This window comes from Centruroides vittatus, unplaced genomic scaffold, assembly GCF_030686945.1.
Source record: "Centruroides vittatus isolate TY-2023 unplaced genomic scaffold, ASM3068694v2 contig_680, whole genome shotgun sequence".
Classification (NCBI taxonomy): domain Eukaryota; kingdom Metazoa; phylum Arthropoda; class Arachnida; order Scorpiones; family Buthidae; genus Centruroides; species Centruroides vittatus.
Window position 1 is genome coordinate 1,706,224 of NW_027122427.1, and position 19,058 is coordinate 1,725,281.

At 29.0% G+C, this 19,058-nt stretch overlaps 1 protein-coding gene across 1 annotated transcript in view; it reads left to right on the forward strand.

Annotated features, from left to right (window-relative positions):
• Window positions 1-16,894, forward strand: part of LOC136980153 (squamous cell carcinoma antigen recognized by T-cells 3-like) — a 69,352-nt gene extending 52,458 nt beyond the window's left edge. Inside the window, 11 exon segments of the mRNA XM_067276201.1 lie at window positions 1,354-1,466; window positions 4,130-4,206; window positions 9,685-9,837; window positions 10,274-10,445; window positions 10,571-10,698; window positions 10,805-10,888; window positions 13,714-13,824; window positions 14,825-14,914; window positions 14,986-15,069; window positions 15,991-16,181; window positions 16,470-16,894. Of these exon segments, the coding sequence (XP_067132302.1) occupies window positions 1,354-1,466; window positions 4,130-4,206; window positions 9,685-9,837; window positions 10,274-10,445; window positions 10,571-10,698; window positions 10,805-10,888; window positions 13,714-13,824; window positions 14,825-14,914; window positions 14,986-15,069; window positions 15,991-16,181; window positions 16,470-16,632 (1,366 nt within the window). The 3' untranslated portion in view covers window positions 16,633-16,894.
• Window positions 16,895-19,058: the final 2,164 nt, after the last annotated feature.

Below are 19,058 nucleotides of genomic sequence, written 5' to 3' on the forward strand. Positions count from 1 at the left end.
AGCCTGCCTAATTGCTGTCTAATGTCATTTATTTGTGTTTCTATTCTTCTCTGCCAGGCAGGCTTGTGATAGAATTGTGTTTTCTGTGTATTTGTCTGTGATTGTACTTTCAGTCCATGGTGTGTCACTACTGTGACTGCCCCAGCATAAACTAATGTATGAATGTCTGCGAGTGTAGAAATTGAATGAATGTAGTGTGGTAGTAAGTGAGTGTTTACATAATTTAGTGTTTTTCCTACTTTCTTTGACGTGTTGATTTTTGGTATTCGTGGTCGTTGTGTGGGATCTGTACCTGTATATTTAGTGAGTGTTTCCTGAAATATAAGTGAGAGCGTATTAACTAAATCCAAGTCTATGTTATCAGTGATGGATGAGGAAGTGTCTGTAGTATCATTAGTGGTAATTGTTGTATGTGTGTTATTATCAATGCTTGTTGCTGGATTATCCTGACAGGTTACATGATCTTCATTAATGTTAGATGTTTCTGTCTGTTGATGTATTTGATCAGCAACCTGTTGTTTGATAAGTTCAAGTGTTGTTTGTGGAATAAGGTTGTTGTGTATAATTGTTCTTTTTTGATCAACAACCCTTTGTTCGGTGACAGTGAGATGAGGATACTGTTGCGTGAATCTATGGTGTAGTTGTTGTCTGTATGCTGTCATGTTTGTTTCGAGTTTTGTGATGGTGTAATAATTACGGATGATAAACTCGTTCATTTCTACTGTCCATTTCATCCGTTGGCGTGGTTTTCCGGCCTTTGTGGTCTGTGGATGCATTGCCACAGAAACACCAAGGCTGGGTTGGTTCCTCACATCTGTTGAGGGCATTGCAGTAGCCATGCTTGGGCCGGTGCTGCTTTCGCCACCGGTAACCAAGGGAGACTGTGGCCTATTTTTCGAACGTGAGCCTCTGCCTAACCCACGAACGCGGACCTTGTTAACCCGGGCGACGTCCGAGCCGGTATCACACTTTGATCTAGTTATTACCATGATGAATATCTCCACAGAATGTGGGCGTGGTCACTCTTAGCTTCATTTCTCCCCATAGACCTTACTGGCATGGGTGTCCCTACCAGGAGCTTATGCTCCAGCCTGCATTGCCCTATGGATCAGTAAAATTACTGGGCTCTCCCACCACGACCAGGTGGTGACCACGGGAGAGTTATTATTATTATTATTATTATTATTATTATTTTAATAATTATTTTCAGCTGTAATTAATTCTATATATGCACAATTATTGTAAATGGAAAATTATTTAATTATATAAATACAATATATAATGAATTATAGTTTTTAATATTTTAAATTCAAAGTTAATTTTTAAAAGATATTTTTTGTATAAAATATGTAGAGCCTATGGAGATGAAATTCATTGTCGAAAAATTTTGCTTAAGGGTTTACATAGTGCGAGTGATTGGCCAGAAGTAGTTGGTGAAGCTCTGTTGAATTTTGAGCGAGAAGAAGGCAAGTAATTAAATAACTTACAAATCAAAAAATAAATATATTAAATAGTTTTCAAGTAAGAACATTTATATGTGGAATTTTATGTAAATAGAAACAATAATGTGTGTTTTTCAAGTAGTCATTTATTATATCTTTCAGTAAATGATGGTTTTTTTTAAATAATATGCTATTGGCCTTTGATATAATTATTGATATCTCAAGGTCTTTATTTAAAAGTGATTTTATATTAGGGATATTTAAAAATATTATATGAAAAGAAAATAAGTTTCATTTTATAGAAACTAAAAACATATTATTTTTTATTGTGAAATATTAAAAAAAATATATATATTTTTACACTTTCTGAGGAGACCAAGAATATTTGGCATACATTTTTCTTACAAACATTCAAAATATATATAAATTTTTGGGATTAATCTTTAGCTGATTTAATTCACTAAAACTCTTAAAACTGGCACATGATATTTAATAAATGAACAGTTGAGAGATGATAAGAAATAATTAATTCAATAATGAATTTTAAGGCAATACAAACTATGCTTGAGTTCTTTATCCTAATTTCTCATCCTTTATTCCAACCAGGAACTATAGAACAGCAGGTGACTTGAAGTAAAACACTTCTAAAATAACAGATGAAATACTATCAAATGATTCACAAACACAATATGTATAATTATGCAAATAATGTCTGGATAGCCTTATCCACCAGAGGACTCTCAGTAGAAAATGCGATTATATAACAAGAATGCTGTCATCAAAGATTTTTAATGTTTGTAGACGCCGTAGCCTACAAAAACAGGTCGGCATTGAGATCGTTTTTAAATTGTGTTTGTGAATCGTTTGATAGTATTTTGTCTGTTATTTTTAGAAGTGTTATTGGAATATCAGTATTGAACTGATGATGATGATTTAATACATAGACACACACAAAGGCGTCGCCGAGGGGGCAGCTGCCCTCCTCTAGAAATTCAAAAAAATTATTTAAACTTATTATTATATAAATTATTATTTGCCTGCTGTTTTATAGTTCCTGGTTAGAATAAAGGATGAGAAATTAGGATAAAGGACTCAAACATAGTTTGTATTGCCTTAAAATTCATTATTGAATTAACTAAAATAATCGTGGGCAAAGATGTATAATTATGATAAGAAATATTAAAATGCTAATAATACACTAAAGAGTTTCATAATAGTAAACATTTTTGTAAGTTGTAGAAAAACTATAAAACTAGTTTTGTTACTTTTAAGTCTAAAAGATTTTGCGAATTGTAGGAAATAAACAAGTTCACATTTTTTGATCAATAGTTTTTAATGATGAAATGGGTGTCTGAGTCTCAAGGGAATTGCCCAAACTTGAGAAGCCCAAATTAGGAAGAAACTTGCTTCATTTAAGTCCTCGTATCAACAAATAGAAAATGGTAAATTTTTGTGTGTAAAGTTTCTTAAGAAGAATGTGCTTGTTAATGAAAAGTTAGGAAGTTTGTTTAAAATAAAATTAAATTTAGAGTTGACATTGAAATTACCCAATAAAATAATTAAAATTTGAAAATGGGTTTTGGAATTATAATTCGCATAACCATTTTTATACAACAAAACAATGTATGTAAGAATAAATGTAAAATAAAAAGAACAAAAATTATAAATTAGTACATAATATCAAATAATTCTCTTTTGAAAGATACTGATATGAAAAATATATATTATAAAAAATGTTTAAAATTTGATCATTTTTGAACTACTATATCATAAATTATTGTTGCTCCCACTTGATTGTCATGCAACCAAATTTTTTTACATTTTTAATATGAATTATTGATAGAATGGATAGGCTATTTTTATTTTAAACACTATATTAAATTATGAAGAAAATATTGCTATTCTGAATTTGAAATTATAAGTAAAAAAATTCAATATGCTATTTATATTTACTTACGGTAAGTTTTAAGAAGCTTTATATGTAATTAAATATATCAATAGAATTCAGTTTTATGATTTAAAGATCAAAGTTTTTAATTTAATGCCAATGCAAATGACTAATTATTTTATAATTTAAAATAATATAGGAAAAGGAAATAAAAGTGTTGTTATTAAGAATTACTGTATTTTACAGACTATAAGACGCACCTTAATTTTTAAGCAATTTTTTTAAAAAAATGCCTGTAAGACGCACCTGAATTTTGGAGGCAATTTTTCGAAGAAAAAAGTGCATTTTATAGTTCGTAAAATACGGTATTATTTATATGACTCAGAATGACATCTATTTAAGGAACAGATGCCATTTTGGGTTGAGCATTGTATAGTAACATTATTTTTGTCACTTTTACTTGGGGCTGTGGATTTGGTATACAAAACTACTGACTCTCTCCTCTCAATTTTGATTTCTTCATAAAAGCTCAATATCTACTAATAATAGTTAATTTATTAAAAGTGGTAAGTGATACTGTAAGATGTTCTACCACTATCATCTGAATCATCAGGCTACTTTCTATACTTATATTTAAATATAAGTTTATGTTTATATTGACTCGTGGTGGAGTTAGATTCGATTAAAATGAACTGACTCCCAAAGTTAATTCTGACTCTGACTCTGCAGCCCTGCTTTTGCCACAGCTTAAAAATAGTATAATATATTTGAAAATACATTTTTTTCCTTGTATTTCTAGGTACGATAGAAACATTAGATATTGCTACAGACAAATATAATTCACAAATGAAAAGAATTAATGAAAGAAGACAAAAGGTATTATATATATATAATTAAAATTTAATAACATTTTTTTACAGTTTTAAATGTAACCTATACACCAACATGCCAGAAAAATAGAAATATCAGTCTAATTGCATTGACACATGCTGAAAGAGAATCCACAAAATATTGATACTGCTGTGGAAATACAGCAATCCATGCTATCTCAAATTGCAAACTATAATTTTCCAACATTAGCATGGGAAATGGTTTGGTTTAATAGGATATGGAAATGCAACACATGGCAATCTGCCAAGTGAGAAGCTGTTTCCCAGGAAGACTTTCTATATGATATTTAGGTGTTAGACATGTGAAAAACTCCACATTGCCTGTCCATTGATCAGATGCAAATCCAGAACTAATTATCTTTGTTCAGTGGTTTTATCCATTTGGCCACTGGTGAGAGCAGAAGAGATGTATTTTTGGGGATGGCTCTTCTAGCATTTTGGAAATGTTTGATGGGGTTCAGGTCAGGGTATCTAGGAGAAGGATGGTGATACTGAAGTCTCTTGAATGTTTCTCTAGCCATATCTGAACCTGTGATCTGTGTGGAGGTTCATTATCTTATTGAAAAAGAATCATTGCTATATAGAATCATATGCAAGGATGTCATGGTTGCTATATTCAGTGAATATAGTATTCAGACACACCAGTATTTGCCAAACTAATGATACCCCATACTAGAATATCACTACTGCTAGTTTGCATAATCTTCATTTGGTATGATAGGGATATGGTTTCATGAGCTTTTCTCCAGATGTTTATCAATCCATTAGCATTAAACAGATAAAATTTGGACTCATCTGACAGACAACTCTATGACAATCTTTAAATTCCAGTGGCAATATTCTCTAATGCGGGATAGCCTTATAGCATGATGACAAGCTGTTAGCCAGGAACAGATAAGTAGGTAACAACTGCCAAATCCCAACATGGCTTATAGACTTTTGCACAGAAAGTTGACTGATGGCCACAGGTTCACAAGCATTAAAATTGGCTATGATATGGCATAACGTGGCCTGATGGTTGTTGATTATAATCTGTGACAGACAACAAAGACCTCAAACATCAATGTGTAGTTTTTCACTGTAGGTATCACATGTGATGATTTTTTCAGCTATCATGTAGTTGTTGTAAACCTTCGACACAGTTGCAAGGGAAAGATCCAAATGCGGCAGTCACCTTGGAAATAGAGTAGCCCATCTGATTTGCACTTACTATACATCTATAATCAAAATAATTTGTCATTTTGTTTTAATCTATCTTGATTAGGAAATTCACTCTTGCTTATATAGTTTGTTATAAAATTAGCATAAACTGATAGCTCAAAATTTGCAATAGTTGTAGGTGATACTACAGAGTATGGAGGGTATTTCTATTTTTTTAACATGTTAGTGTATTTCAGTATCTGAGATATATTATTATTTCATTTATTCATTATTTACTAATTGATTCAACTACTTCATATGCTCAGTTTATTCTTTCATAAAGTTTACTTTTTGTTTTACTGATCTTTTTGAAAGTATTCTTGTTTGAAGTTTAATTTCTATGTAGTAAATTTTTTAAATGAAATTTAAAAAATTCATATTTTTTGTATCAACATTAGATGGCCATTAGAATACAGTAAAATATCTTTAGAATACTGTTCTTTACTTCTAAGGACATTGAAATGACTGTATCTGAGAGTAGTTTCAAATAGTGACTTGAAAATGTTTCGGATGAAACATTTGATTTTTTAAATAAAGTTAGAATTATTTGTTTAAAGGAAAAGAGACATTGGTAAAAAAAAAGGGGGGAAAAAAACAAGTGAAAATTATTAATTATTGTTCAACATACTGTATATTATTTCAGTTATAACATTTTTTCTCAATTTCAGTAATAAAATATTGCGTGGTTAAATTTTGTTTGTTTAAAATGCAAGTATAGTACTTTATTTTGTTATTAATTTGAGAACAAGGATATGTTCATAGAGAAAAAAACATTATTACAAGTACACTGCAGTTTTTTTTTACTACTAATGAATTTTCCATTTAATGAATTGTGGGAAATTATGTGTATTTCCCATATGCAGTTTATTATAGGTGAAGTTTGACTGTTTTAAGTTCTAAGAAAACATTTCAACCAATAAAAATTATTATATTATAATTTATCATTATTTACTTAAAAATTAGAAAAATTTAAAGAAATATAAATTTATGTATTTATATGTTAGCTAACTCCCATTTCATTGGTATTAGTAAAATCATTTTAGTATTGATTAGTAGAAAGCTGTCTTGTAGTGTTATAAAATATCAATAAACAGGAAAAAGCAACTTAAAAAACTAAAGATTAAAATATACTTCTTGCTAGTACTTTTAATTATATTGTTAGTTAATTATTGATTGAAAATAAAGTATTGATTGCTTTAATAAAAATATTTCTTTTAGTAATGTAATATTACAAAATTTAATAATATAATAATTAAACTAAAAAGTAAGGCGATCACAAGAACAGATGACTTCAACGTCTGTTACACACATGTCCGGTCTAAAAAGTGGTGACCTTTCTCTCCTCTCTCCCCTGTCCAAGCTTTTCCTTCCTCTTCGTGACCCCTCAGTTCTCCAAATTCTTGACCATCGCAGATGTGGAGTTAATGGGGAGGGATGCTAATGAATAGCAGATTTTAAACTCTGCATACACCCCCCTTCTTAGCCTTGTCATCACCCCTGCGATGATACAATTTTATATTGGTAAGGTGAGCTATCTTTTTAGTTCCATTTTCCGTTCTATACATCACATTTTTAGGAATGTTGTCGTAGTATATTATTTTATCGATACGATACGGTCCTTTAATGTTCGGATGTTTTCCCCTCATACCACTCTGAACTAAAATCCAGGATCCAACTTTAATATTTACCAATGGTCCTGCATGCTTCCTATCATAATATTTTCTGATAGATTCTCTATATTTCTTTTGTTGTTCTTTGGTTCGCTCCTTTTCATACGATTGTAAATCTATAATTCCGAATTCGCTGTCAGCCTCCAGCTTAACAACTGTTCGTTGCCATTTGAATAATGGAGAGCAACCTAAAAAAGAGTTGTAGCTTCGGTTTTCGTGGCAAACTGCAGCATCCAAGCAATTTTTCCACCCACCTTTGAAATCTGGATAACAATTAAGGAATTTCTTGAGATCCCGTATCTTTCTCTCACACACTCCGTTCCCGGCAGCATGATAAGGTGATGTGGTTTTTAATGTGATATTCCTGTCTCTGGCCCATTGCTTGAAACTGTCCGATTTAAAGGTAGATCCGCAATCGCTGATGATAGTAGTTACATTATTGAATAATGGTAAATTATCCAAATAACGGATGACACTACGCACATCCTCCTTCATAGCTTTAGCATAAGTTATCCGTGTAGCTTCGTCTATGACCACTAGAAATGATTTAGTCATTCTTACCCCTTCACTGCGTTTCTGAAGATCCGCAAAATCAATGTGTACTGTATTGAAGGGTATTTTCGATTGTGGGGGCAAATAGAGTTGGTCTTGACGAGGTCGGTATTTAAACTTGACGGATTGACATACAGGTCTGCACGTAACGTTGGATACTTTGTCTCATGTTAGGCCACCAGAACCGTGCCCTTAACTTGTAATAAGTCCTCCAAAACCCATCACGACCCCCACTGTCCGGATCATTATGATACCGCTTCATAATGCTGTTTTAAATATTTTTCGGGACAATCAACCGGCCATTCTTGGTCTTTTGCCACTTGTGTTTGTCGATTTGGTGGACTGGCCTCGATTTCACGCGGGGATCATTATGATCTGTGACTAGACAATGATCCGATTTTGTCTGAGGGATCAGTAAACCCTTCCTTACTCGTTTTTTGGACCATTATCAATTTCATTCACGGAGGTAAAACTTCGGTTATCATGAATATTATTCCTTTTTTCAATTTTCCTTGGTACAGAGTTTTTTGTAGGTACCAATTTGCTCAATCCGACACGTAAGTTTTCTTTGTCGTTTAAATTGTGTTGAAGAAGAATAGCTTGCATATCTGCCGGTAGTCCAGGTATTACCATGGTGATAAAGCTTTGTTCCCCAATATCCGGATATGCAAGTTGAATATGCTGTTGTTTTTCAAAATAATATTCCAATAGTGAACCACCACGATATTCTCACATATCTGCTAATATGGAAAGTTGGATCCGATTCTGTCCGAACGCACTAAGAAAAGAGTTTTTCCATTCCTCCCAATTATCACCGACCTTATCTAATACTCGAGAATTGTACCATTTCACGGCAATTCCTTCCAAATAATTTCGAAGGTTAGGAATCTTTTGTTCGTCTGTAATCCAATTGTGAGATGCACATGCGTGTTCATATGAAATTATCCAAACACGCGCTTCCTCCGATTTTCCATCATATTTTTCTATGTTGATCGTATTGCGAGATGAATTTAATGACATTTTTTCGATGGTTTGCCGAAAAGAGTTCATAATCTTCAACGTCTCGGCTTGTTGGCTCATGTACAGCTTTTGCAACTGAACCATTTGCGCCAACACATCCGACTTCGGGTCAGACGAACTGTCCGAGGCGACCGATCGTATTAAAGTTTTGTTAAGATAGAGCTCACCTTCTGTCTCCGATAATGAAATAGACAGTGTTCTATAATTCGTCATCGTCCGGATAGCAGTTTGAAAAACCGACGAGGTCGAAATTGCGGGATGATTTTCGATTCCTTGAAATTCTTGGTCGATTTCTGTCCATTCGTCTTCCCCTTCTAGTTGATATTGGGAGATAATGTAGGAGTCTTCGGTCTTCTGAACCAAAAATTTAAAAAGCATGATTCTACTATATAAATACAGCTGTGTACTGAAATCCTGTCGACTGCGCCAATTTGTAATATTACAAAATTTAATAATATAATAATTAAACTAAAAAGTAAGGCGATCACAAGAACAGATGACTTCAACGTCTGTTACACACATGTCCGGTCTAAAAAGTGGTGACCTTTCTCTCCTCTCTCCCCTGTCCAAGCTTTTCCTTCCCCTTCGTGACCCCTCAGTTCTCCGAATTCTTGACCATCGCAGATGTGGAGTTAATGGGGAGGGGTGCTAATGAATAGCAGATTTTAAACTCTGCTTACAAGTAACACAAAAGAATTGTTAACTTTTGTTAACTTTTGGAACCTAACTCTGCTTTGCACTAGTTCTTTGTTTTGTATAGAACAGATTCTCATAACACGGCATTTTTTCAGAACATAATTGGCACGTTATACACGACAGTTACATTCTGAAGGATACCTGTAAATGGAGTTTGACAGTAATTACATATGTTAGTCAATAATCTTGGTATTTTAAAGAAACTTAAAACAAATAATATTGCATTAAGTCATAGTTTAAGATATTTCATTAGTTAGTTTATTTTTTCAATTTTGATTATTTAGATTGAATTTGAAATTTTAGAAAATTATTTGCTTTTTTTAAAGAGAGCCGAGAAAGAACAAGAATTACAAAGAATAGAAGAAGAGCAAAAGAAAATAGCCAAAGCTGAAAAGAAAGCAGCTAGAGCAGAAAAGAAAGCAGCTAAAGCTGCAGCAAAAGCACAACAAATATTAGGAAAAGAAAATTTAAAAAGAAAGGTATTTATATTATTTTAGCCTAACATTTGAATTGACTTTAGAAAGAAAGAAATAAATAAAATAATTAGATAAAATATTCTTGCAAAATCAAAATACAAAAATAAGACCCCAAGGTTTGTAAAATACCAAAAAACTTTATTAAACTATAAATTCTAGTAGCAGACTTTCTGATTAAAACACAAAAATTATAATTTTAACAACTATAATTAGCATAAAACTCAAATATTACAGATTTGAAATTCAGTTTTTACAACAATAAAATTGATTATTAGCACAATTTACAAAATTACAATTATTCAATAATCTCAAGCAATTAATCCGATTGGGAAAAAGAATATATTATACTTTTGTAAATTTGTTACATTTTTCTTCGGAAGATATTTTAAGCTTAATAAAATATTAAAGAACTTTAGCATATTTATAAATTATTTTATAGTTTCAGAAACCGAATACTTCAGAATTAGAAGAAACAGCTGAAAGTACAGTTAAAGTTGATTCTGAAGGTTTTAAAATTCCACCAGTGCCTGGAATGAAAGGTTCACAAAATAAAAGTCCTATTAAACAAGAAGAAGAAGTTGAAATGGAACCAGAAAGAAAAAGACAAAAATGTAATATTAAAAAAAATTTGTTTATGTCATTTTTTTTTATTGAAGTAATTTGGTTTTAGCTCTTGTCAGATTATTTTTTTTGTCATAAATTAATTCTGCATTAATATAATTTTTATATACTTTAGTGGAGACAGAACAAAAATTACATGGAGAAACAGTTCATCATGATCCTAAAAAAGATGAACGAACAATATTTTTAAGTAACCTATCTTATGATATAGATGAAGAACAAATTCGAGAAGTATTTAGTAAGGTGATGTTTTGTTCCTTAAATTATTATAATAATCATCAGAAATATAAATATTTTAGTTAAATTTTTTTTATTTAAAATGTATTTTTAAATTCTTTAATTTTAATAGATGGGTGACATTACTGATTTAAGACTTGTTCGAGATTACAGAGGTCGTTCTAAAGGTTATTGTTATTTAGAGTTTGCAACAGAGGTAATTCTTATTTATAATTTATTTGCTTAAGAAAGAAATGTTTTGATTACATAAATAAGCTATAGTTTACAAAACAGTTTGATTGTAGACTACTTTTATTCAAGATAATTTATTTTAACTTCTTAAAATTTTTTGTATTTCTAATAAATGTTAATTAACATTAATAATAATGAGGATTTTGTTATAAATACTTTATTAATTAAATATTCACAAAATTTTACTGTTACAGTAGCATCTTTTCAACATAACATATTTATGAAATCTTTCCTGCCAGCCTTTAAAACATTTACAGAAATTCTCTTCTTTTAGCTCTCAGCATCTCTCTCACATGTTTTTGATATTCTTCATTAATCCAAAATGTTGCTCTTTCATTTTGGGGAGGAAAAATTGCAGAAATCAGACTTGTACAGTGGGTGTTGAAGTACTGAGATTTGTATTTGGACTAAAATCTATCTTTCACACAGTGATTGAAGAATGATTAGCACATTGTTATGATGGAACCATTTTTCTTTATTTCACGGTGGATCCAATGGGCACATGCTTTTAAAAGATCTGAAGACATATGGAGATAAAACTATTGACTGTTTGATTACATGGAATAAATTTCTTATATGCAACAGAGCTTAAGAAACAGAACATAATCTTTTGATTTTGTTGTTTGGACTTTTTGTGATGTCACTACATCTTTTTCCACTGTTTGATGTTTCCTAGTCTCAAGGTTGTATTGTAACAGCCAAATTTCATCTCTGGTAATTTCTACTGGTTTTTGGTTTGAGATTCATATCACTCATTTCTCCAACACACTTCAAAAAGTTAATGCATGCAAAAAATACTTTACACAAACTAATATTAGTTTGTGGCATACTGTAATAAAATGATTAAATACTATAGTTTCTTAGTTTACAAGTTAAACATTAATTAAATACACAATAATTAACTGTATAGCATATCTTGATGATTACACGTTGCAATGATTTACACCAGGTATCACCAAACTTTTTTCACAGTGGGCCAGATAACTGAAAGAATGACGAGTGCAGGTCGCATAACTATTTTGTTCAATACAGTACACCAAATACACAAAAAGTAAAGATAACCAACATATTTATTTACCAATACACAAGCACGATCGAACAGCAAGCTCATAATCACTTTTCTTAAAAACTTCATTGCGGATACTTACACAAGCATTCTGATATCCAAAGTTGCAAAAAGTCTCTGAATTTTTATTTCACTGATTTTCCTAAAAATTATATTACCGTCAGATGCAAAAATCAGATTGGACCAATTTTGGCATTTTTATTTTCACTTATTTTAATTTTTTCTACGTAGTAAATTTATCTACAATCTATCCTATTTCCATATAAATAATTATATTTTAGCTCATTTGTATCACAATTCAGTGGGCCTTATCTAGCCTGTGGGCTGTAGTTTGGTGACCCCTGATTTACACTGTAAATTACATATTATTTCTGACAACACCCCTAAGGTGTTTCCAGGAATGTTGTGTGTGGAATTATCTTCTGGTGTGTTACTTTTGAACAAACGTGTAGATGTATTCTTTGATGATTAATTTTCATTATTTTGTTACTAATCTCTAAACTTAATGTAATATTTCACTTCTTTTTCCTATATTTACAGATACATGTATAGTAATAATTTTTATTAGCAAAATATTATACATAATCTAAAAATATTAAAGTACAATATATTAAAAATTGAAAACACAGTTTGTTGAAACAGGAATCACCATTTATTTCCACTGTTCTGGAATACGATGTTTGCTGACTATTTTTTTTATAGGCTACTTGGCTATCAAAATTAAAAACTTTCCTTTAAAAACAATGAAAAAAATATATTCAAGTAAAACAAAAGTTTTAAAATTAGAACTGGTGATGCTGCAGATGTCTTTCATTTTACATCCTAACAACTTGGGAATTGTAAAGCTTTATATCCACTAGAAGCAAGTGCTGCAGTTGTAGATTTTCAGCTTCAAAGATCTATAGACTAATTCAATTCAATGGTAGAATTAAATAAATGGCGATCCCTGTTTCAACAGATTGTCTCTCCAATTTTTAATATTTTAAACCTAATTGCTATCTGATGATATTCTACCATGATATGAAAGTATAGTTAGTTAGTTTTTGTAAATTGTATACATTATTAATTATACAATATGTATTAATATAAAATAGAATGAAAAGCTCCATTAAAGATACATTTAATCATTTAGAATTACTAATTTAATTTGACTTTCATAAATTAAACTTGTAATTGTCATAATTTAAATTTGTTATAAATTTACGTACAATTCAAAGTTTCTGTCAGAATTTTGATGTTCTGTTTGCATTAGTTTTTAACCACCAACATTTAATAGCATCAACATAATCAAATGTTTGATCTTATTTAGAATTACTTAACTAGTAAATATAATCTGCTAATTGTAACAACAGATATTGTTAGCAGTCATTTATTATCATCAGAACTAGAATGCCCCAAACATATAAGTTACATATATTAAGAACATTTTTTAATTGTTCTAGTATGTCCTTTTAATATCAGAGTTCATAGAATCAGAATTTTCACTAATTTTAGTTGTAGTGTCTTTTAGTCTTATTGTACTTAATATTATATGTTGGTTGATAAAGATGAATTTACTCATAGATTTAATGTGACTAAACTGCTTGTTTTAAATTTTAATGAGTCTTTCTTTACAAGTAAAATTTTCCTAAAAGCTACTTTGGACATAATCTTTAATCCAATTAGAGATTATACTTTTAATTTGGGTAAACAATATTTTTTAATGATAAAACGTTTAATATTAGGAATCTACTGCTGAAGCTTTGAAAAACGATAGATTACGAATAGAAGGAAGACCAGTATTTATATCTCGATGTGAAGATAAAAAAAATAATCCAATTAGAAATACATTCAAGGTAAATTATTAAATATGTAAAATCATTTGTTTAAATTTGATTGCTTTTATGCTGAACATTTAACTTAAATAATTAATATATAAGTAAAGAAAGAATTTCTTTACTTATATATTATCTTCTATATATATATATTTCAATTTTTTATTAATCTGCTTTTATACATACATTTAATACTGTTAGTATTATAAAAGTAAATGTGATGTTTGTTTTAAACCTAATGAATGTAATGATGAAATATTAAATATTGGACCAAGTGCAGTAAAGGTTAAAATAAAGCATGAAGATAAAATAAATATAATTGCATTTTTGTTTCTATATATTCTAATATAAATGTTAATAATTTTGTGATCTCTTATTTTTGTTTATGTAATTTGAAACTTCTGCACACAAAAATGCCTGTTTTAAGAAAAACATTATTATAAAACCATATGTATCTGTTTACGTAATCAAAAGAAATTACGAATAAATTATATGAGTGAAATGTCGTAATTTGTAGCAATGTAATTATAAAAACAAGTTAAAAATTTCATAAAATTTATCGTTTATGCAATTTATTATATCAAAATTTGTATAAAATATCTTTTTTTATTTTATTATATGTATAAAATTAATAAAATGAGTTAATTTTATGTATAAAAGATGAAAAAAAGCTAATGTGAAAATTTCAGACTTTCTCAGCTAGCTGGTTATTGATGAAAATTTTATTATACTCAGCATTATACACATTTTTCTTGCGAAATTTGTAATTTAAAAAACATGAAAAATAAAAAATTTTTATATATTGTGTGTATAATATTTATACAGTTTGACTAGATGAATACTTTATTATTACTATTTTTTTTTTAAGTGAAGTAAATTATAAAATTAATACAAAAAAAAATCAAGAATACTTGATTTTATAATATTTTTCAATTTTAGATTTACTATAAATAAATAAAAATTTTATTATATTGATTTAAATGAATCATTTAAATTAGTAAATAATTTTTTACATTTTTAGTTCCAGACAGGTTTAGAAAAAAGTAAACTTTTTGTGAGAGGTCTTCCACCTAGTATGACAGTAGAAGAATTAGAAAAAATGTTTAGTACTGTAAGTTGATATATAATAATTTATTGAAACCTCTTAAACGTGAACGTATTCTAAATTTTATATATTTTTAGTATGGTGAGTTAAAGGATGTCCGTTTGGTCACGTACAGGAATGGTCATTCAAAGGGTTTAGCATATGTAGAATTTGCAGATGAGGTATGGTGTTTAAGTTATATTTTCAAATTTTATGCCATAAAAATATTGCAAATATAAAAGAAATGTAGTAGTATTAATTATTATCATCTCAGATTTCTCTAGGATAGCTGAGAGAATCATATATTTTTAACTATAAATTTATAATTTAAAGTTAAAAAGATTATTAATTTATAAAGTTCAACCATAGTTAATAATATTATAATAATCTAAAGTTCTGTAATATATTAATCTTTTTAAATTAAGTTATACAAAATTCCAAAGGCACTGTTGTTAAAGCAAAGGTATAATGTTAAGCTTTCAACTTAGATATATGAATCTTGACTGCGGTGTTTTGATGCATAATTGCATGGATGAAATTGTCAGTATGCAAAGGATCAAAGATTATATGAAGTTAACGTCTGCAGCTCATCTCAGGTCACCAGTTCATAGCTTATTTAATCAAACAATTTGTGATAAAATCAAGAAATGTTTAATTTGTATCAATGTTTAAATTCAAATTTTGCAATTAATATTATTAAAGCATCAATTGGTTTAAAGAGATACTATTGAAGTTTTTAATGTTGCCATTGTTGAATCATGATTTTTTAAGTATTGCTCAAAAGTTACAGATAATCTAAATTAGCTACTAGTTTTGTAATTTGATGATTTTAATTATGATTTAGACTTAGTTATTTTGTGATTTTTGAGAATTATCTTAACTTTTTATTTCTAAGTATTATCTAGAATTTAAGTTTTTGGATTATTGCATAAAATTTAATTATTTGTTCCTGAAGAAGCTCTGTATTTTTATCAAAATGTTGATTTGTTGTTGATCATGTTGATTTTATTAATATTAAAAGATTTAATAGATATTTTGAATCTGTTAAAATAAAAATTTTATATTTCAAAAGTAATAATTTATTAATTATTATTAATATTTAGAACTCAGCAAGTACAGCATTAGAAAAAACAAATGGAACTGAAATAGGTACTAATGTTATCTCTGTTGCTATAAGTAATCCTCCAGAACGCAAACCAAGAAAATTTTCTGAGAAGAAGAATGCTGGAAATAAAACAAGCAGTCAGTTATCAAATGTCCTCGGTGGTGGTGGTGGTGGAAGTGTATTAGGACCGTAAGTATTCTCACTTCTCTTCTAGTTATATTCCAATGATTGACCCCAGTTATGATCCAAAAACTTTACTAAAAACACATTTAATGAAAAGTTTCTTTAATTTCATTTACAAAATTATTTTGTCTACATTAAATACATCTTACAATATATTAAACAATAACAATAACTGATATGAATTATTTCAAGTATTATAATTAATTTTTATTAACAAAATAAACTGAGTTCTAATTATTATATGCTAATACTCCGATTAGTAATATTAATTTTTATAAATTTTATTTTATTCAGACGTGGTCGTGGAAGAACTCAACTGACCCTGATACCAAGAGCACTACAACAAAGTCAACAAGTGTCGAAAACAAGCAAACAAAATGGAGAATCAAATGGGACAGACAGTGAAAGTAAAAAACTGACCAATGACGACTTTCGTCGTTTACTTCAGCCAAACTGATTCAAAAGAGAAGTCATTCACCATGAAATCATCACATCTGCTGTTTTAACTTGTGTTTGTGATGAGTCGTGTACAGATAAACTTGTAATATTTTATTAGATTTTTGTTTGTTTTGGGAATTATGAATATTACTTGTGTCGTTATTAGTTTTCATTATTTTTAGCCACAAAATAAATATTTCATACACATTATTTTTGACATCTAAATGTAAAAAAAAAAAAGAAAAAATAATAAGAGTTTAGATTTGTGAAATAATTTGAAATATTGATATTCTATCTTCACTAAAATGCTGTATTAATTATTTAAAGATATAAAAATTTGTAAAGATAATAAACATTACTTTATATTATCTTTACAAATTATCATTTTTAACATAAATATACTTTGATTTATATTTTATTGTATGTACATTCACTCAGTTAAAGACCATAAAGTTTATTCCATCCAAGATTACAGTTTATGAAACATAATTATATTCAATAATAACTTCAAGCAAAAATCATCAGTTTACTTAATTTGAATATATATATATATTATATATATATATATATATATTTAAATTTTTGAATAAAATGATTCAAAATATATTAATTTCTACAATTTGGAATAAAAATGAAGCACAAAACGACATGGATTATCTATATTATACTTTGATTTATAATTCAACATTAGAATGCTGGATAATGGACCAGAATATACTTGAGAGCAATATTTATGCTATTTATCTAAGTATTAGTATGAAAAATTACAATATTCATTGATACAGTTGTCTTTGAACCATTTAAAACGTTTGTTTGCTAAATTTTCTGGTTATGTCACTTTATTGTGTTGTTTTCTTTTACATTCAACCCAATTCTGGTTTTTAAAACACTGGTGCTGTATGTTGAGTGTTTTTAAAAGTTGCCAACAACAATTCCGATAAAAAATCCGATCACAGATACAATACCGAAAGCGGTATGCAAAGCTGTAATTTGGCAAACTGAAAAACACATTCTGTGCCAGATTAGCAGAGTACTGTACTTTAATATATTCTTCCAGATTAGTAGAATATATTTAAGTACTAATTTTAATTTCGTATTGATTAATATTCATTATAATTATTTTAAATTACAGTTAACTCAGAAGTTTATTTACATATAAATACATAAGACCAAGTTCATAAATGTAAGTTTTCATTATTATTACCTCTTAAGAAATATGTTTTAGAATTTTGACTTTTTCCAGTGCCAAGACTTGAAGGAAGAAAATTAATCATAATTCAGTCAAGTATGTATGTAGAGGAGGGACATAGTAAAGAATACTGTTTCAGAATAGTAACCCTTGAATATAATTTCTTCCACACGAGAAAAATTATAGATACTCAGGTAAATGAATAGTGATATTAAGTTGTTTGTTAAAATTATTTGATTTTACATTTTTCAAATATATTAATAAGACTCCTGAAACTACAATAATAAGAAAACACAAGCACTCGCATGAATGAACTTATCTAGGTTTGAGAGAAAAATTTATATAAAGATTAAAAAATATTTAAGAATGTATGAATTATGAGATAAAGAAGTGAATGTTATCCTTAGAGTATTTTAACAGTTTAACATCTAATAGTAGGTCAGGTTAGATTAGATTTGTTATATATGACAAGACATACATAATATGATATATAGAAACTTCTATTTTTCACATTGCGGTTGACCCAATCTTCAAGGAGTTGTCTGGAATAAATTAAGTTAAAAATATTTTTCGTGAGCCTAATCACGTGAAGGTTACAAAAACGTTTATCTTGTGTAATTTCTTGAAAAAGTGCTGAACACATTGTGAATGAAAAACAAAGATCAGAGAAAAAATTAGCCTAATTGTTGTTAATGTTCTCTTGATTTGTCAATCTTTTCACTCAGGTTAGAGCAAACCAATTGGGCTTCTCTTTAACAAAAGACAAGAATCATAGGAGAGAGCTCTCACAACTTCCAGCTCTATTACAAGTGTACAATAAACAGCAAACTTGTCACAAAACCTTGAATAATATTCAGGACAAAAGAAAATAATGAAATTAATATCATTATAACACATTCTCCTTATCTTAAGGGTGAACACATTTCCTTTTATCACTGGTAAAGAACATACTCGTTAGAGTTGAAATTTTACAATTCGATTATTAAAAGTCATTCAAAGTTAACTTTAATATTAAAGAGAGAAAATATATAACTTATCTCTAGAAATATTGCACTTTTATTTTCTCCACTGTTATATTACTTTCACGAGAGTATGGCCATCCGGCAAAAAATGACCTTTCCCAGATTTTTACATTTTTGGACTTAGGACACCTTGAAACGTCGAGAAATGCAAAAAAAAAAAAAAAAAAAAAAAAAAAATTGGGGGTAATTTCTGTATGTATGTATGTGTGGGGGGCACAATTTTGTTCACCCAAT